Source organism: Mobula hypostoma, chromosome 1 (assembly GCF_963921235.1).
Source record: "Mobula hypostoma chromosome 1, sMobHyp1.1, whole genome shotgun sequence".
Lineage (NCBI taxonomy): Eukaryota > Metazoa > Chordata > Chondrichthyes > Myliobatiformes > Myliobatidae > Mobula > Mobula hypostoma.
Window position 1 is genome coordinate 168,083,524 of NC_086097.1, and position 20,856 is coordinate 168,104,379.

The following is a 20,856-nucleotide window of genomic DNA, read 5'->3' on the forward strand; positions in this document are numbered from 1 at the left end:
TGGCCCCATTTTCTCGTTTATTTCCCTGTATCCTATTCTCTCCCATATGTTCATCAACTGTCTTAATTCTCCTATCACCCACCTACACTAGGGGTAATTTCCAGCTGCTAATTAACCTACCAACTAGTGCTTTTTTGGGATGTGGAATCTAGCAGAGCACTAGTAAAACGTGCCAACTCCACGGAGACAGTGACCTATCGATAGTCGCAAGCAACTCATTGGCTCAAACTTTAAATTAACAATTTTGTAAAAACTACAAAAAGTTGAAAAAAATCAAATAATTTAAAACATATATTTCAACTGCTTATATCCAGCCAAGTCACATGTGGTGAAAATTATAGCAGATTGGATTTGCAAAAGTACATTGTGAAGTTATTTATAAAATTGTGTTCTGTGCGTTCCACAATGTGTTACATGAGAACTTTTGCTTCTGTCGTACTGTACATCATGGTTTTCCAAACACATCACTGCCAGTTGTAAAAGGTACCCCTTCCCCAAATTCTGTAGATTAGAACTATTTGTTAATGGAGTTGTGCTGCAAATTAGTCATTTATTTTCCAGGATGCAAGTGGAAATATTTGCCATATTCCATTGAACAGAACTCATAAACACTTCAAATCCCTAATCTCAATTCACCTGCTCTTCCCTTCCCTTCCCAAAGGAGTAGAGGGGATATGGGTTTAATGCAGGTAAATGGTTAACATAGATAGACATCATGGTTGGTACGAACAACATGGGCATAAGGTCTGTGTATTTCTATGATTCTACGAAATAATGGTGTGACCTCGAGTTTATCCAGAAGGTCTTCAGTTTCTACTGAGTTTTCCTGGTTTTCTTTCCACTATAATTTGCCACAAACCAGTATAAATCACCTGAAAAGAAAATCATCTAAGTGCAAATTCATTTGAGTTTCCAATAACTCAACAAAGGTAAAATGTAAGCCCCATCCATAAAACTGTCCGCAGTCCTCAGAATGAACCAATCATTGATGATACTAATCATTTGCAGGTCTTTAAGGGTCTAAAAAGATCCTCAATCTTTTGGGCACTGGTACACTTTACCAAAGTTTGACTACACACCCCAAAATAAAATGTTGATTTTGAATACTTACAATGTGTTACTCATTTCTCATAGTGAGACATTTCGAACAAAATTATATGCTATCATGTTGAATACATTTATATCAGCTCAGCATTTTCTAGATATATTACATATTTCTCATCATTTTGTTTTTAAAAACTTAAATTTTAAAAACTGGTTCAGAATAAATTTTGTCATTGGCGATGTGCGGATAAATTTGAGCAGAAACATAGGAGAATTTTTCAAGTGGGCACTGCTTCTGCCCAGGCCAATTAATGGGCAGAAACAAAATCCGTACCCAGCAGGTGTTGTTTTTCAGATGGTTCTGCAGTTTCAAACACATTCTTGACTTATTTAATTAACTCAGGTTAAATTCCACTGTTGTTGTGGTGGAATTTGAACTGGCATTTCCACATGTTCCCTACTGATTATAGCTTGCTGATAACAAAATCAGATTACAGACTTCGGGCAGTATGTGTATTACAGTAACATCAATACAGACATCCCACCCTGCAAAAACTCATTTCAGGGAGGTAGCACCCCCACCCCACCCCCGCAACACCATATCCCCCCCACCCCCCGCCGACCTCCAAGGGTGTATGTAATACTTTGTTTAGTGATTTTGTCTAATCTGTAAACCAAGTTGGGTATATGCAGAAAATGTGACATTAAAATATGTGCTTATATTACATAATATTATCATGTTTATTCTATTACAACTTTAAGCAAATCTACTGGGAGTTTGGCCTCAGGACGTAGGACATCAATAGCGTAGCTCCTTGGCAGCCAGCCAGCTAGTTTAAATAATGTTAGCTACGCTAATAAACGAATGGCACCAGTTAAACTCACCTCAACATGTCGTTTACATTTTAACCCACCATGGGCAATAGAAAAGTCACTGTTGCAAACAATGCAGCGAACAACACTGTCATTATTTTTGAGGTCGACTGTAAAGCCCGCCCACAGAGAAAACTGATAGGTCTACTTAGCAGGGGTCCCCAACATTTTTTTGCACCGCAGACCGGTTTAATATTGACAATATTCTTGCGGACCGGGGGGGGGGCGGTGGTGTTAATCACGACCGGAATATAGGTGATAAGTCAATAGCATAACATTTTAAGTAACGTTTGAATATTAAACACAGCGCATATTTTCCCCGTATGAATATATAAAATCATTGCAACACACCAATATCGCTGGATCAGTGGGAGCCCTGGGCTTGTTTCCCTGCAATGAGACGGTCCCATCGAGGGGTGATGAGAGACAGCGATACTCGAAGGGTCCTTATGTCCAGTCTATTCCGCAATTTAGTTTTCATTGCATTCATTGCGGAAAACTCCGCTTCGCAGCGATATGATGTTGGAAATGGAAGCAACGTTTTCAGTGCTTTCATGGCTATCTCAGGATATTTAGCTTTGACTTTGATCCAGAATGCCGGCAGAGATGTTACGTCGAACAAATTTTTCAGCCCACCGTCATTTACAAACTCGAGGAGTTGATCTTCTTCCCGCGCTGACATGGATGACGCGCGCGTAATGACCTCGCATGCGTTCAAAATCAACAGTGCGTGGCAGGGAATGAGGAAAGGTGCAAATGACTCATATCGTTACATATCGCCAAATCATATCGTTTCCTCACGGCCCGGTGGTTGGGGACCACTCTTAGCACGAAGAGAGACCAATCAGGATGCTCGCTCTCCCTCTCCCTCTCAAAAAATTCTATTTCCGGGATATTGTATATAATTTCCGGGCGTCAGGGAGCCACTATTGATATGCGGGAGACTCCCGGATCTTCCGGGAGAGGTGGGATGTCTGTTAATACAAGGATGAAAGATCAAGTTCAATCGTTTGTTAGTTTATTACAGTCACATACACGGAGGTACAGTGAAAAACTTGCCTTGCAAACTGTCAGACAAATCATTTCATTACAACAGTGCATTGAGGTAGTGCAAAGTAAAGCAGTATCAGAGTACAGAATAAAATGTTACAGTTAAAGAGAAGGTACAGATATACAATGTTTAAGGTCATATGAATGCAGATTGTGGAATCCATCTTATCGTACTAGGGAACTGCTGAATCATCTTATACCAGCAGGCTAGAGCAGCCTTGAGCCTGGTGGTACATGCTTTCAGGCTCTTGTATATTCTGCCCATTGGGAGAGGGATGAAGAGAGAATTACGGGGTGGGTGGGCCTTTGACTTTATTGGCTGGTTTACCAATGAACTGAGAAGTATAGGTAGAGTCTATGGAGAGGAGGTTGGTTTCCATGATATGCTGAGCTCTGGCAACAACCCTTTGTGGCTCTTGTTGTCACGGGAACAAGCTGTGATATATCTAGATAGGATGCTTTTGAATGTGCATTGGTAAAAATTGATGAGGGTCAAAGGGGAATGCCAGATTTCTTTGGCCTCTGGAGGAAGTAAAGCTGCTGGTGAGCTTTCTTGGCAGTGGTGTCAACATGGCTGAACCAGGACAGGGTATTGCTGATGTTTATTCCTAGGAATTTGAAACTCTCAACCTTCTTGACTTAAGCACAATTGATATTAAAAGGAGCATGTGTACCACATACAAAAAATCCTGGAGGAACTCAGCAAGTCATCTATGGAGGGGAGTAAATAGTCAACGCTTTGGATTGAGACCCTTTGTCAGGACTGTAAAGGAAAGAGGCAGAAACATGAATAAGTAGGTGGGGTGAAGGGAAGGAGTACAACCTGACAGGCGAAAGGTGGGACCAGGTGAGGGGAAAGGTGGGTGTGAGGATGGATGGGGGAGGGAGGAATGAAGTAAAAAACTGGGAGGGATAGGTGGAAGAAGTAATCTAATAGAAGACAGTGTACCATGGAAGAAAGGGAAGAAGAAGGGGAACTGGAGGGCGGTGAAATGTGGGTGAGAAGAGAAGGGATGAGGGGATAACTAGAATGATGAAAGGGCAAAAAAGAGGAGGAGAAAGGGGTGAAATTATCAGAAGTTAGAAAAATTTATGTCCTTGCCACCAACTACCCAGATGGAATATGACATATTGTTCCTCCAATTTGAGTTTGGCCTCATCACAGTGGTTGAGGAGACCATGGGCAGACATTTCAAAATGGGAATGGAAAGTTGAATTAAAATGGGAGTCCCTCTTCCCAAAATCAATGACTAGATCTTTTGTTTTAGTGACAGAGAGGAAAAGATTGTTGTCATGACACCATGTTACTAGATGTTCTATCTCCCTCCTGTACTCTGACTCATCCATTATTTGAAATGTGGCCCGCTATGGTGGTGTCATCTTCAAACTTGTAGATAGAGTTACAGCAGAATCTGGCCACATAGTCACGTGTAGAATAAGGGGCTCAGGATGCAACTTTATTGGGCACCAGTACTGAGAATATCCATGGCTGAAATGTTGCTGCCCATCCTTACTGATTGTGGTCTGTTGGTCCAGTTGAGGATCCAATTGCAAATGAAGGTGTTTAGTCTCAGGCCTAGGGGTCTGGAGATGAGTTTCCTTATAGTAAACAGAAATATGGATGATACCATGCGAGGCATAATATAGAAAGTCCCTGCACTATAAATTAACATTATTTTAGAAAAGTTAGGCATGCATCAAGAATATGTTAAATCATTGGGCAGAGGGGCGGCACAGTAGTGTAGTGATTAGTGCAATTGCTTTACAATACCAGCAGTTCCTGATCAGCATTCAATTCCCACCATTGTCTGTACATTCTCGCCGTGACCTCGTGGGTTTCCTCCCACATTCCAGAGATGCATGGTTAGGTTTAGAGTGAGTAAAAAATGTCTAACTTGAAGGTATTGCAGAAAGTGTGAGTATGAAAGAGAATATTTATCAATTAATTGTTCAAAGGACATCAATCTATCTTCTTTAAATAAATCCAAAAAAGAATTAATACCTTTATTTTTCCAAAGTAGAAAAATTGGATCACTCAAAGAAGGCTTAAAAAAGTAATTAAAAATATTTAAGTAATTTCCCTAACATATTGGAGGCTGACCTGTTAGATACTATTATGAGTATGAATCCTTTGATTAAGAGTTCTATTGGAAGAATTTATAATTTACTATTACAATGGGATAAGCGTCCTTTGTCTAAAATTAAACAGGATTGGGAAAAGGAACTTAATTTGACTTTTATGATGGAGGATTGGATGCGGATATTGAAGTTGGTTAACTCTTCTTCAATTTGTGCTAGCCACTCATTGATTCAATTTAAAATTGTACATCGTTATCATTTGACAAAGGAGAGACTTTCTAAAATCTTTCCTAATCTTGATAGTCATTGTGATAGATGTAAACCTGAGATAGCTACACTGACACATATGTTTTGGTTCTATATTGGAACAGTTCTGGAAGTCGGTTTTCTCAACAATTTCTAAAGCACTTAAAATTAATTTACAACCTGATAAATTAACTGTGCGTTTTGGAATAGCTCCTCAAAATATTCATGGTATTTCTGTGTCTGACCAACATGTTATTGCATTTGTTACATTGATAGCTAGAAGGGCCATTTTGTTGAAGTGGAAAGATACATCAGCTCCCACTTTGTCACAATGGTTCTCTCAAGTGATGCTATGTCTTAGTTTGGAGAAAATTAGAAGTCGAACCTTTGAACCTTTATTTGATTTTGAGAAAAGATGGGGCTCATTTGCTCATTATTATCATTTGAGTTAATTGATATAACTTTTCCACAATCTAATTGTAAATTCTTTTAGCATATTTTCTTTTCTTGCTGGCAGTTTGATGTTTATTTTTAGAAGCTTTTTGTATGATGCATGGCTCCGGGGTTTTTTTTCTCACTTTTTTGCTTAGTAGGATTTTTTTTTTGTTACCACAGAATTTTGTTTTCAATCTTTAAGATGATGGGTTTTTTGAGGCATTGTAAGTGTTGTTACTTCAATGTACTCATGTTATTTTTCCTATATATACAATAAAAAGATTTGAAAAGAAAAGAAAGGTTTAGAGTGAGTGAGTTGTGGATATACTATATTAGTGCCAGAAGCTTGGTGTCACTTGCAGGCTGCCCCCAGCACAATCCTCAGAATGTGTTGGTTGATAACATAAAGCGACACATTTCACTGTATGTACATGACGAAGAAAGCTAATCTTTAAAGATCTTAATCTTTAATGTTTACAGGTCATAGAGAATAAAATCATATCATGGTGCAACTTTGTTTCTTACTGTTGGGCCTCAGCTGCAGTGTTGTGAACAATTCAAGGCACCAGAGGGCTTTAAAAAAGGGAACTCGGTCCATTTCCAGGATGAGAGATGAAGCTTATGGGGGGGGAGGGGTGGTGATTAGAGTTTAGAACTGCTATCTCAGGAACAGAAAAGATTAAGAGGGGCCTAATAATTGTTTTCATGACAATGACGCGTCTCTATGTAGATGGATAACTCTTCCTACTGGTAAGCAATTTAATGTCAGAAATCTGAAATCATTAATATATCACCAACCTTACAGCCTCACAGAGCCTAGAAACAGTTCTGTCCCTTCTGATTGCCAACTTGCACTCACTACCCTACCCCTGTGAGGCTTACTTTTGTCTGACAAGATTTGCTCCTGGTTCACTCTCTCAAGGACTATTGCCCAATCTTGGTTATTTGAAGAATGGCCTTGCAATTTAATGGTCTCATCATCAGAGAGTGGTTCCAGTCTTTACTCCTGTTCAACCGTGCAGAGCTTATATTAGGAGTCCAAGTGACATGAGTATTTGATTAGACCAGAAACTGGCTCTCCTCAATGATTAGTGTAAGGATCAAGGATGAAGATAGTAATAGGAAACTTGATAGTGAGGAAGACAGACATGAGATTTGTGGCCACAGAAGAAACACCAGGAGAGTGTACCTTCCAGATTACAATGAATTGCAAAGACCTTGATCAGTTAGGCTGAGAAATGGCAATTGGATTTTAGCTTAGGTAAGTGTGAGTTGATGCATTTAGAGCAGTCAAACCAGCTTAGGACTTATACAGTGAATGGCAGGGCACTGAGTGATCAGGAAAAACAAGTGCAAAGTTCATGCAAGCAGACAGGGTGGTGAAGACATGTTTAGCAAGCTGCTCTTCATCAGTCAAGACATCAAATTTAGAAGTATGGGTATTATGTAGGGATATTATGTTGCAGTTAGTCATTGGTGAGACTGCACTTATAGAGTATTGTGTTAGGTATGAAGCACCAGTACTATTATACTGTTTACTTTTTAACTTGTATCATATATGCACCTTATTATTTGTTAATTTATTTCAGATAATATTACTTTACTATGTGTTATCTGTGAGTTATATGTACTGAGTTGTGCACCTTGGTCTGGAGTACTGTGTTCAGTTTTGGTCACGTTACTCCAGGAAGGATGTGGATGCTATAGAGCGAGTGCAGAGAAGATTTACAAGGAAGTTGCCTGGATTGGGGAGCATGCCTTATGAGAATAGGTTGAGTGAACTTGGCCTTTACTCCTTGGAGCGATGGAGCATGAAGTGACCTGATAGAGGTGTATAAGACGATGAGGAGCATTGGTCATGTGAATAGTCAGAGGCTTTTTCCCAGGGCTGAAATGGCTAACACAAGGGGGCACAGTTTCAAGGTGTCTGGAAAAGGTACCGAGTGGATGTCAGGAGTATGTTTTCCACACAGAGAGTGGTGGATGCATGGAATGCACTGCTAGCAGCAGTGGTGGAAGCGGAAACAATAGGGTTTCTTAAGAGCCTCTTAGATAGGTACATGGAGCTTAGAAAAATAGAGGGCTATGCACTAGGGAAATTCTAGCAGTTTTTAAAGTAGGTTACAGGGTTGGAACAACATTGTGGGCCAAAGGATCTGTAATATGCAGTGATTTAAGAGACCCACGAGGTACCTTTTTCACATAGATGATATTCCTCACTTGGAACAAGCAGCCTGAAGTAGTCAAGGAAGGCACACTTGCAACATTTAAAAGGCATTTGGAGAGGTGGAGAATGGAAGATCATGGGCCAAATGCAGGCAACTAGGACTAGCAAGGTGGAAGCTGTAGCTGGCATGGACCAATTGGGCTAAAGGACCTGTTTCCATGTTGTATTGGTGTATGACCCGAAGAGCATGGGTGAAAGTAAGGTGGGAAGGAACAAATGAAAGGTGATTAGTGCAGCAGTTAGGAGGAAGTGAGTAAAAATCAGTGTGTGGTTCTTTGGATGGTTAATTTGGCTCTCCCCACAAACCCACTGAGTGACATATTAGTGTGGGGAGACAGTGAGTTCAGCTTAATGATGTATTGGAGAGACCTCTAATGGTGCAGCAACTTATAAGCACTTAGTGCCTGCAGCTTTAGTAACAAATTTCTGACTCAAAGGCATGTTTGCACTATAAGATAACAGCTGTCATATTTGCCTTTACCTATCATGTTCATTTTGATTTTGTTAACCCTTGTTTGTGGTTTTGATAGTCTAAACTTCCAAAACCTATTCCAGATCATTAATGAAAATCAATGATTTTCAAAGCAAACCCATGGAACTTCAGACCTGTTAATAATTACTTGTTATTGCACACAATTTAGATCAATTCACAATTATTCCATTGTTTCCTCATTAACATCACAAAGCAGGCTTTAACCAGCTGCTTTATTGGAACACAAGACAAAAAAAATGAAGGACAATGCCAGCCAGAATTTTTCTCTATATTGGCACCATCATGGGCTGTGGGTGTCACTGGGGTTGCCAGCATTTATTGTTGCTGCTTGGCACTGTAAATATTTGAGCATCTGTTAAGGCACTTTATGGACCAGCTGGGAGTCAACCACATTGATGTGGGTGTAGAAACACACAAAGCAGTCCAGACAAATTCAACAGTTTTCCTTCCTTAATAATTGAATAATCTTGATCACAGTCCCTGAGCCTAGCTTTTTATTCCAAATGTATTTAATGATTTGAATTTAAAGTCTCCAGTGCTGTAGGACAAGTCAGCTTCATCAGATTAGTAGTCCTAAATACTGGTCCAGTAACTTAAGCACAATGCTGTCATCCTAATATCAGCCAAAATACCAGAGGGAAGTGCTTTTGAAAATAATGCAATGAAGAAATGTCCTAAATTTGGTGGTAGCACTCTGAATCAGAACATAGTGGCTTCAAACATTGCAAAAATATGTGCCATGTAATCTAGATGTTGTTGGGAATCTTTTCTTTTTGCTGAAATCCTAAAGTAGTTCTCTCAGGTGACTGGCAAAATTCAGAGATTAACTTGCTACCTCCTCCTCCTCAGATGCTGTTTGGACTGCTGTTCTTCCTCTCATACTGGTTTTCTCCTATCTCTCACTGAATATTTCCAGCCTCATGTTTTATCACTTTTATTTTTGCCTTTGGAGCTCAATTATTCTATTGCTATAGAAACAGACTTTAATATTCTTAAAAATTAATTCACTAATTAATGAATGAATTATATTTTGTCAATTTTGTGACCACCGGATATGATGGCTGTATAAATGGAAGCCCATGTTTTTCACACATCTTTTGTAGACACTTCTCATATTCTTTATTCAGTTTAGCAGATTCCTGCAGAGCATACTTCAAATCTTCAATTTCTTCAAAGAACCCCTGTAAATGCCATGCAAAATATAAAATTAGTTTAATATACCAAACATTCAAGATGCTCATAAAGATCTATTTTTTTTGTTCCAAGGATGAAGAGACAAAAAAGGTTAAAATGGCAATGACAGATTTGGATATTCAAATGTCTTGCTCCCACTTGGTCCTTGTTTCAAATCAAACTGTAAATTACATTCTATGGCAACAAAGTATGTTGTAATCTGATCAGATGGAATGGTTAGGTAGCAAATGCCCACGCTGTGCAACATACTGCCTACTGAGCACAGACAATTTATAACCTACCACTGTTTATAGCAACAGCTTTGCTACAAGGTGATTCCTGATTATTGGATTAGGCACAGCATTAAACAAGAACTCAACACGTGCTAATTTCATTACTTTACCTCCATAACAGCAGTTGTACACATATAATTTATAAGAGACTCTTTAAAACAAAAGCTTTAAGAAATTTATGTCCAAGAATAAGTGAAGAAAAGAATAAATCAGGCAGGGATGATTTGATAATGCTAAATTTCAAAGCTAAAAGTAGATGTGTGGAGAAAAGATTATTGAAATGAGAGTAGAGGACGTAGCCTGTTCCATCATGGCCAGAGCCCTCCCCACAAATGACAGCAACTACATAAAAGTGCTGCTTCAAGAAGGTGTTATTGACATCAAGGAACCCCACCATCCAAGTCATGCTCCCTTCCTGCTATTAACATCAGGCAGGATTTAAAAGCCCAGAGTCACAGACCACCAGGTATAGGAACAGCTGCTCTCCTATTACTGTCAGTTTCTTGAACCAACCTTTACATCCCTAGCCCAATCTCAGCAAACAAACACTACCGACCATCTCCAACACTACCATGGACTGGCACCTGACTCTGGTTTTCTTGCACTAATGTTTTGTTTTACACAGTCTTTTTCTTCAGTTTTGTATAATTTATATTTGGCCTTAGCCCAAAAGTCAACTTTTGGTTTATTTCCATAGATGCTGCCTGATCTGTTGAGTTCCTTCAGCATTCTCTGTGCATTGCTTTGGACTTCCAGAATCTGCAAATTTTTTTGTTTACAGTATATTTCATGTTTTGCCTGAATCTATGTGCTTGTGATGCTGCTGAAAAGATGTTTCTCATTGCACATAAACTGCGGGCAGCACAGTAGTGTAGCAGTTAGGGAAATGCCATTTTACAGCCATGGTTTCCTCCTATATTCCAAAGATGTACAGGTTAAGGATAGTGAGTTGTGGACATACCATGTTGGCACTTAAAACATGGTTACACTTGCAGGCTGCCCCCAGCACCAACCTCGCCAAACTGATTTGACGCAAGTGCCACATTCACTGTATCTTTCCTTGTACATGTAACAAATAAAGCTAACATTTATCTTGATATAGGACAATAAACTCATGAGCAATGCTAAATGAGGCAGTACATTCAGGAATGTAACCCATAAACACAAATGGCACAATACATTTTAACTCAGTTACATAGGAGCAGAATTAGGCCATTTGGCCCATCAAAGTCTGATTCACCATTCCATCATGACTGATTTATTAGCCCTCTCAACCCATTCACCTGCATTCATCCCATAAACTTTGACGCCCTGATTAATCAAGAATCTATCAACCACCACCTTAAATATACCCAATGAGCTGGCCCATACAGTCATCTGTAAATGAATTCCACAGATTCACCACTCTCTGATTAAAGAATTTTTTCCTCATATCTGTTCTAAATGGGTGTCCCTTAATTCTGAGGCTGTGCCTTCTGCTCCTAGACTCCCCCACTATAGCAAGCATCCTCTTCACACCAACTCTATCCAGAACTTTCCATATTTGATAGCTTTCAATAAGATCACCCATCATTCTTCTAAACTCCAGCCCGTACAGGCCCAGAGCCGTCAAATACTCCTCATATATTAACCCTTTCAACCCTGGGGGTATTTCTTGTGAATCTCCTCTGAACCCTCTCTAACACCAACACATTGTTTCTTAGATAAGCAGCACAAAACTGCTCACAATACTCCAAAAGCGGACTGACTGATGCCTTATTAAGCCTCAGCATTACATCCTTGCTTTGGCATACTAGCCCTCTGGAAATGAATGCTAACATTGCATTTCCCTTCCTTACCACTGACTCAACCCGCAAATTAATCTTCAGGGTATCCTGCAAGAGCACTCCCAAGTCCTTCTGCACTTTTGATTTTTTAAATTCTCTCCTTTTAAAAAAAAATTGCCCATGCCTTTATTCTGACTGCCAAAGTACATGTCCATGCACTTCCCTATATTATACCCTATCCATCACTTCTTCGTCCATTCCCCTAATCTAAGTCCTTCTGCAAACACCCTCCTTCCTCAAAACTACTTGCCCCTCCAACTACAGTGGTGCTAGAAAGTTTGTGAACCCTGTAGATTTTCTCTATTTCTGCATAAATATGACCTAAAATATGATCAGATCTTCACGAGTCCTATAACTAGATTAAACATAGAAACATAGAAAATAGGTGCAGGAGTAGGCCATTCAGCCCTTCGAGCCTGCACCGCCATTTATTATGATCATGGCTGCTCATCCAACTCAGAACCCCGCCCCAGCCTTCCCTCCATACCCCCTGACCCCCATAGCGACAAGGGCCATATCTAACTCCCTCTTAATATAGCCAATAAACTGGCCTCAACTGTTTCCTGTGGCAGAGAATTCCACAGATTCACCACTCTCTGTGTGAAGAAGTTTTTCCTAATCTCGGTCCTAAAAGGCTTCCCCTCTATCCTCAAACTGTGACCCCTCGTTCTGGACTTCCTCAACATCGGGAACAATCTTCCTGCATCTAGCCTGTCCAATCCCTTTAGGATCTTATACGTTTCAATCAGATCCCCCCCTCAATCTTCTAAATTCCAACGAGTACAAGCCCAGTTCATCCAGTCTTTCTTCATATGAAAGTCCTGCCATCCCAGGAATCAATCTGGTGAACCTTCTTTGTACTCCCTCTATGGCAAAGATGTCTTTCCTCAGATTAGGGGACCAAAACTGCACACAATACTCCAGGTGTGGTCTCACCAAGGCCTTGTACAACTGCAGTAGTACCTCCCTGCTCCTGTACTCGAATCCTCTCGCTATAAATGCCAGCATACCATTCGCCTTTTTCACCACCTGCTGTACCTGCATGCCCACTTTCAATGACTGGTGTATAATGACACCCAGGTCTCGTTGCACCTCCCCTTTTCCTAATCGGCCACCATTCAGATAATAATCTGTTTTCCTATTTTTGCCACCAAAGTGGATAACTTCACATTTATCCACATTAAATTGCATCTGCCATGAATTTGCCCACTCACCCAACCTATCCAAGTCACCCTGCATCCTCTTAGCATCCTCCTCACTGCTAACACTGCCACCCAGCTTTGTGTCATCCGCAAACTTGGAGATGCTGCATTTAATTCCCTCATCCAAGTCATTAATATATATTGTAAACAACTGGGGTCCCAGCACTGAGCCTTGCGGTACCCCACTAGTCACCGCCTGCCATTCTGAAAAGGTCCCGTTTATTCCCACTCTTTGCTTCCTGTCTGCTAACCAATTCTCCACCCACACCAATTCCTTACCCCCAATACCGTGTGCTTTAAGTTTGCACACTAATCTCCTGTGTGGGACCTTGTCAAAAGCCTTTTGAAAATCCAAATATACCACATCCACTGGTTCTTCCCTATCCACTCTACTAGTTACACCCTCAAAAAATTCTATGAGATTCGTCAGACATGATTTTCCTTTCACAAATCCATGCTGACTTTGTCCGATCATTTCACCGCTTTCCAAATGTGCTGTTATCACATCCTTGATAACTGACTCCAGCAGTTTCCCCACCACCGACGTTAGGCTAACCGGTCTATAATTCCCCGGTTTCTCTCTCCCTCCTTTTTTAAAAAGTGGGGTTACATTGGCCACCCTCCAATCCTCAGGAACTAGTCCAGAATCTAACGAGTTTTGAAAAATTATCACTAATGCATCCACTATTTCTTGGGCTACTTCCTTAAACACTCTAGGATGCAGACCATCTGGCCCTGGGGATTTATCTGCCTTCAATCCCTTCAATTTACCTAACACCACTTCCCTACTAACTTGTATTTCGCTCAGTTCCTCCATCTCACTGGACCCTCTGTCCCTTACTATTTCTGGAAGATTATTTATGTCCTCCTTAGTGAAGACAGAACCAAAGTAATTATTCAATTGGTCTGCCATGTCCTTGCTCCCCATAATCAATTCACCTGTTTCTGTCTGCAGGGGACCTACATTTGTCTTTACCAGTCTTTTCCTTTTTTACATATCTATAAAAGCTTTTACAGTCCGTTTTTATGTTCCCTGCCAGTTTTCTCTCATAATCTTTTTTCCCCTTCCTAATTAAGCCCTTTGTCCTCCTCTGCTGAACTCTGAATTTCTCCCAGTCCTCAGGTGAGCCACTTTCTCTGGCTAATTTGTATGCTTCTTCTTTGGAATTGATACTATCCCTAATTTCTCTTGTCAGCCACGGGTGCACTACCTTCCTTGATTTATTCTTTTGCCAAACTGGGATGAACAATTGTTGTAGTTCATCCATGCAACCTTTAAATGCTTGCCATTGCATATCCTTTAAGTCAATCCTTTAAGTGTCATTTGCCAGTCTATCTTAGCTAATTCACGTCTCATACCTTCAAAGTTACCCCTCTTTAAGTTCAGAACCTTTGTTTCTGAATTAACTATTAATTAAGAACATAAGAACATGATAACACATGAAATAGGAGCAGGAGTAGGCTATTCGGCCCATCAAGCCTGCCCCCCCATTCAATAAGATCATGGCTGATCTGTCCGTAAACTCGGCTCCATCTACCTGCCTTTCCCCCATAACCCTTAATTTCCCTACTATGTAAAAATCTATCTAACTGTATCTTAAATATAATTAGTGAAGAAGCCTCAACTGCTTCCCTGGGCAGAGAGTTCCACAGATTCACCACTCTCTCGGAAAAACAATTTTTCCTCATCTTCGTATGAAACCTTCTCTCCTGAATCTTGAGGCAATGTCCCCTAGTTCTAGTGCCACCTACCAATGGAAACAACTTTCCTACTTCTATCTTATCTATCCCTTTCAAAATTTTGTATGTTTCTATAAGATCCCCTCTCATTCTTCTGAATTCCATAGAGTATAGTCCCAGGCAACTCAATCTCTCCTCATAGGTTAACCCCTTCATCTCTGGAATCAACCTGGTGAACCTCCTCTGCACTACCTCCAAAGCCAGTACTGCATATCCTTCCTCAAGTATGGAGACCAGAACTGCACACACTTCTCCAGGTGCGCCTCACCAGTACCCTATATAGTTGCAGCATGACCTCCCTGCTCTTGAATTCAATCCCTCTAGCAATGAAGGCCAACATTCCATTTGCCTTCTTAATAACCTGTTGTACCTGCAGGCCAACTTTTTGCGATTCATGCACAAGCATTCCCAAGTCCCTCTGCACAACAGCATGCTGCAATCCTTCACCATTTAAATAATAATCTGCTCTTCTACTATTCCTTCCAAAGTGGATGATCTCACATTTACCAACATTGTATTCCATCTGCCAGACCTTGACCCACTCACTTAACCTATCTATATCCCTCTGCAGACTCTCCACATCTTCTGTATAATTTGCTTTTCCACTCAGCTTAGTGTCATCAGCAAATTTTGCTATGCTACACTCAGTCCCCTCTTCCAGATCATCAGTGTAAATGGTAAACAGCTGCCGGCCCAGCACCAACCCCTGTGGCACCCCATTCACCACCAACTGCCAACCGGAGAAACACCCACTTATACCAACTCTCTGCCTTCTATTGGTTAACCAATCTACTATCCATGCCAATACACCTCCTCCGACTCCATACATCCGTATCTTATTTATAAGTCTCTTGTGCAGCACCTTATCGAACGCCGTCTGGAAATCCAAGTATACGACATCCACCTGTTCCCCTCTATCCACTGCACTCATTATGTCCTCAAAGAACTCCAGTAAGTTTGTCAAGAAAGATTGAATACTTTGGAACTTTATTCCCTTAAATGTAGAAGACTGAGAGGAGATTTGATAGAGGTGTACAAAATTATGAGGGGTATAGATAGGGAAAATGCTATCAAGATTTTTCCACTGAGATTGGGTGAGACTACAACTAGAGGTCACAGGTTAATGGTAAAAGGTGAAATGTTCAATGGGAACACAAAGGGAAACTTCTTCACTCAGAGAGTGGTGAGAGTGTGGAATGAGCCGCCAGTGCAAGTGGTGGATACAATTTCAATTTCAGTGTTTGAGAGAAGTTTGGATACCTACATGGATGGGAGGGGTATAGAGGGCTGTGGTCCAGGTGCAGGCTGATGGGACTAGGCAGTTTAAATGGTCTGGCATGGACTGGATGGGCCGAAGGGCCTGTTTCTGTATCATAGTTTTCTATGATTTTATCACGTGTGCTGCTCAAGTAATTCCTATGTGTGCCACTTCTACTTATTACAAGTGCTCAAATTTGTAAAGCAGAGACTATTTCAAAATGCATGACGGCATGCCGACCAGCTATCAGCTCCCTGTGACTAACAACATCCTAAAAGTTGTGCAATCAAACACAGAAAACCAGTTGTAATTCTGAGCACCACACACTAAATGCTGGAGGAACTTAGCAGGTCAGGCAGCATCTATGGAAATAAATAGTCCATGCTTCTGGCCGAGACCCTTCATCAGCTGTAATTATGTACATTTTAAGTAAGGAAACCATAATTAGCTTGGTAATTTGAACATAGAGTGCTCATAAACTCCAGCTTTTTGTGATACGTCACCATAACAGTACCTGCCTCTCAGCCAATCTTCTATCCATGCCAGCAGCTTTCCAGTAATACCACGAGCTCTCATCTTGTTAAGCAACCTCATGTATAGCACCTTGTCAAAGTCCTAATAAACAACATTTACTGACTCTATCCTTCCTGTTATTTCCTTAAAGGGTTCAAAAAGATTTGTTGGGCAAGATTTCCCCTTTAGAAAACCACGCTGACTTTGGCCTGTTTTATCACATGCCTCCAAGTACCCGAAAACCTCATCCTTAATAACAGACACCACATCTTTCCAACCACTGAAGTCAGGCTAACTGGCCTATCTTTTCCTTTCTTCTGCCTCCCTCCCTTCTTAAAGAGTGAAGCGATATTTGCAATTTTCCAGTCCTTGGGAATCATTCCAGAATCTACTGATTCCTGAAAGATGCCTCCACAATCTCTTCAGCTACCTGGGATGTAGTCTCTACCTTCAAACTTTTCAGCTTCCCAAGTGCCTTCTCCTTTGTAACAGCAGCAACACGTACATCTATCCCCTGATACTCTCACATTTCTAGCATTTTGCAAGTGTCTTCCGTAATGAAGATTTACGCAAAATATTTAAGTTCATCCATCATATCTTTGTCCCCCTTTACTACCTCTTCAGCGTCATTTTAAGCACTCTGTTATCCACTCTCATCTACAAACGTATATATATCTAAAAAATCTTTTTGTATTCGATTTTATATCATAAGCTTTTTTTCTTTTTATGGCTTATTTAGTTGCCTTCTGTTGGCTTTTAAAAGGTTCCTAATCCTTTAACTTCCCACTAGTTCTTGCTATAGTAGTACATCTCCTCTCTTCATATCCTTTTCAGCCACAGTTGTCTTATCCTTCCTTTAGAATACTTCTTCAGCTTTGGGATTCATCTTTCCTGCACCTTCTGAATTCCCCCCAGAAACACCAGCCATTACTGTTCTGCTGTCATCCCTACAGTGTCCCTTTCTGATCAACTTTTCCTCTCTCGTGCTTCTGTCATCCCTTTACCCCACTGTAATACTGATACATCTAATTGTAGCTTCTCCTTCTCAAACTGCAGGGTGAATTCTGATCCCTGTCTCCTAAGGGTTCCTTTACCTTAAATTCCCAATTATTATAACACACAATTTTATATATACAAACAGAGGCACCCCAGGCCCTCTGCTTAACTACCTGTCCTTTCAATACAATATGCATCCTCAGATGTTAGGCTCCCAACTATGATTTTTAAGCCATGACTCAGAGATGCCCATAACATCATACCTGCCAATCTCTAACTGTGTTACAAGATCATCATATTCTATATATTGTGTGTATTGAAATATAACACTTCCAGTCCTGTATTCATCACTCTTTTTGATTTTGGTCCCCACTTTAACCCATCCCACTGACTGCAAATTTGTCCTATCATCTGCCTATCCTTCCTCACAGTCTCCCTACACACTACATCTCATTGTATACCACCTGCCCCATCCTCAACCATATCACTGTGGTTCTCATGCCTGTGCTAAATTAGTTTAAATCCTCCCCAACAGTTCTAGCAAACCTGCCCGCAAGGATACTGGTCCCCATTGAGTTCAGGTGTAACCTGTCCTTTTTGTACAGGTCATACATTTCCCAGAAGAGATCCCAATGATCCAGAAATCTGAAATGCTGCCTCCTACCCCCAATTCTTCAGCCACATATTCATCTGCCAAATCATCCTATTCTCACTAGTGTGTGATACAGGTAGCAATCCAAAGATTACTATCCTGGAGGTCCTGCCTTTCAGCTTTCTGCCTCACCCTATAATTACTCTTCTGGACCTCCTCCCTTTTCCTACCCATGTCACTGATACCAATATCTACCACGACTTTCGGCTTTCATCCTCCCCCTTTAGAATACCATGGACCTGACCAAGACATCCCTGACCCTGGCACCTGGGAAGCGACATACCATCCGGGTGTCTCTTTCACGTCCACAGAATCTGCTTTCTGCTCCTCCAATTACGGAGTCCCTTATCACTACTGCACTGCTCTTCTCTTCCCCACCCCCACCTTTCCTTCTGAGCCACAGCACCAGACTCAGTGCCAGAGACTCGATCGCTGCAGATTCCCCCAGTAGGTCGTAGCCCGCCACCCCCACCAACAGTTTCCAAAGTGGTATACTTATTATTGAAGGGAACGGCCACAGGGGTACCCAGCAATGACTGCCAATTCCCTTTCCCTTTCCTGACAGTCGCCCTGGTATCTGTGTCCTGCAACTACCTCCCTGTCGCTCCTATCTATCACCTCCTCATTATCATGTATAAACCTACAGTCATCCAGCTGCAGCTCTGTTTCCTTAACACAGTCTCTATAAGGAGCTGCAGCTCGATGCACTTCGTGCAGGTGCAGCTATCAGGGGGACTGAAGGTCTCCCAGATTCCCACATCTCGTACAAGGAACATACCACTACCTTCAGATCCATTTTCAGCATACTAATTATGTACTAACAGAGAAACTTACTAGAAGCTTACTTAGAACCTCTGCCTGTGCTTGTCCAAGCCTGTTGAGCCAAAATCAGACCACTCTAACAATGGCTACCCTGCTTACACCTCCTTTCTTTTTATTGGACTGGCACTGTTTGCAGATGCAAAAGAAAAGTCAAAAGTACTAGGCTCTTTTTAAACCTCACACTGCATCATCAATAAGTGACTTCTATTCCAATATCAGACTATGCTGCATCAAAATCTCTATATGTGTATCACCAAACACCGAATTTACTGCACTTGGAGGAACTCAACAGGTCGGGCAGCATCCGTGGAAATGATTAGTCAACGTTTCGGGCCAGAACCCTTCGAGTGCTGCTTTGACCCCAGCATCTGCAGAGTATATTGTGTTTAGAATTTACTGCACATAAATGGTCATGAATCATTAACTCTCAATCACACCAACAAAATGGGATATCAATTTTCATGGTATAGAATATGTTTTATCATTGAAGTGTGCATCCCAGTGGTTAAAATCGATACTTTCTGGGATTGAAGGACAGTATCTGTGGTGACCAACCAAGTGTCAGTAACACAATTAACCGGTATGGAAGGGGTACAGCAAGTAAGTTGTGAAAAATCAATACCTTATCCAGTCCAGCCAACTCATTCTTCAAGCTGTTTTTCTCCTTTGTAAGTCTGTCCTTTTCCTTTTGCAGTCTTTCTACCATGAAGAGGAGCTCTAAAGAAAAGCACAAATATTAAACATTAAAATATTAGATTCCAAACATGGTAGCTATAAACTTTTAAAGCAAACAGGCAAAATTTTGTGGTTGTATAAATTTAGTACTGCTTTAAACAGATTCATTTTATTTTAAATCAAAGAAGTCCCTTTAGTACTTGTTAGCTCAGTCCCAAATGAGAGCAAGTGGTCTACTGATTCCATAATACAAGGAATCATTCTGGAATCTCTTCTTTCTCTCTACCTACCTACCTAAACAACAATCACATTCCACAGATATCATTACCTGAATGAATTATCTTCCAATCCTTCTTAAATACTAAGCTGGCATTCAAGGACTATAGATGCCATGTCTTTCCACAAAAAGAGAGAAAGTCAATATGCCAATGAAGATGATTTGAGAGACATAACATGGGAGAAAATTAACAGGTGCATGGATAAATAAAGGAGAACTAAGACAGATTTGTTATTCGACCAATGCATTTATATATCCGCCATGAAGGTCAGAGGCTGGAAAAGAGGGTGCTGATGTGAATCTAGACTCAAAGGATATGGCGAGAAGGCAGGTGTATGGGGTTGAGTGGGATCTAGGATCAGCCATGATGGAATGGTGGAGCAGACTCGATGGGCTGAATGGCCTAATTCTGCTCCTATGTCTTATGGTCTTCTAAGAGTATCTTAAATGCCTCTACCACCATCCCTGGCAGCGCGATCCACGTACTCACCATTCTCCATCAAAAAAACCTTAACTCTGACAGGACCTGTATGTATCAATACATTCAATGAGAGTATTGTGAAGAATGGTTGTTGCTAATATCAATGGTCTGGATGGGAAAGACAACCAGAGATAATCAACACTGATTAGCTAAAGTAGGCTAAAGCCTCCTCAGTTAATGTGCTTGTGTTACAATGTTCTGTTAAATTTCTATAAGTTGTGATTCTTGGATATGAAAGTCCATTGATTCAAAGCAGGAAGCAGCAGCACAGCCAAGTGATCAGATTTACCAAACTGCAGTGAGGGGCAGAACAATAGGAGCCTCCGATTGTGATACAGCAGTGACCGAGTGTGTTTGGTTCTCTGGTGTTGAGGGTGACATGTTGATGGTAGCTACACAGATAATTCTTCAGGCTTGCCCAATGAAGTCCCCAGTAATGATGAGAAGGGCACTGGAGTATGCCATTTTATGTTTAATGACACTCAATTCCCTAAATGCTAC

The 20,856-nt window shown here is 40.9% G+C and overlaps 2 protein-coding genes across 5 annotated transcripts in view; both read right to left on the reverse strand.

Moving 5' to 3' along the window:
• Positions 1–2,622, reverse strand: part of mppe1 (metallophosphoesterase 1) — a 76,342-nt gene extending 73,720 nt beyond the window's left edge. Inside the window, exon 1 of one of the 2 annotated variants that reach the window (XM_063059426.1) lies at positions 2,269–2,622. In XM_063059426.1, the coding sequence (XP_062915496.1) occupies positions 2,269–2,327 (59 nt within the window). In that variant the 5' untranslated portion in view covers positions 2,328–2,622. The remainder of the gene's footprint in view (positions 1–2,268) is intronic. The other variant, XM_063059435.1, reaches the window with a different exon arrangement.
• A 4,778-nt stretch (positions 2,623–7,400) lies between these two features.
• LOC134342553 (centrosomal protein of 290 kDa-like) overlaps positions 7,401–20,856 on the reverse strand; it is a 37,000-nt gene continuing 23,544 nt past the window's right edge. The window contains exons 6-7 of one of the 3 annotated variants that reach the window (XM_063040851.1): positions 19,545–19,639; positions 7,401–9,628 (exon numbers count right to left, since the gene is read on the reverse strand). In XM_063040851.1, coding sequence (XP_062896921.1) covers positions 9,455–9,628; positions 19,545–19,639 — 269 coding nt within the window. In that variant the 3' untranslated portion in view covers positions 7,401–9,454. The remainder of the gene's footprint in view (positions 9,629–19,544; positions 19,640–20,856) is intronic. The other 2 variants (XM_063040842.1, XM_063040858.1) reach the window with 2 other exon arrangements.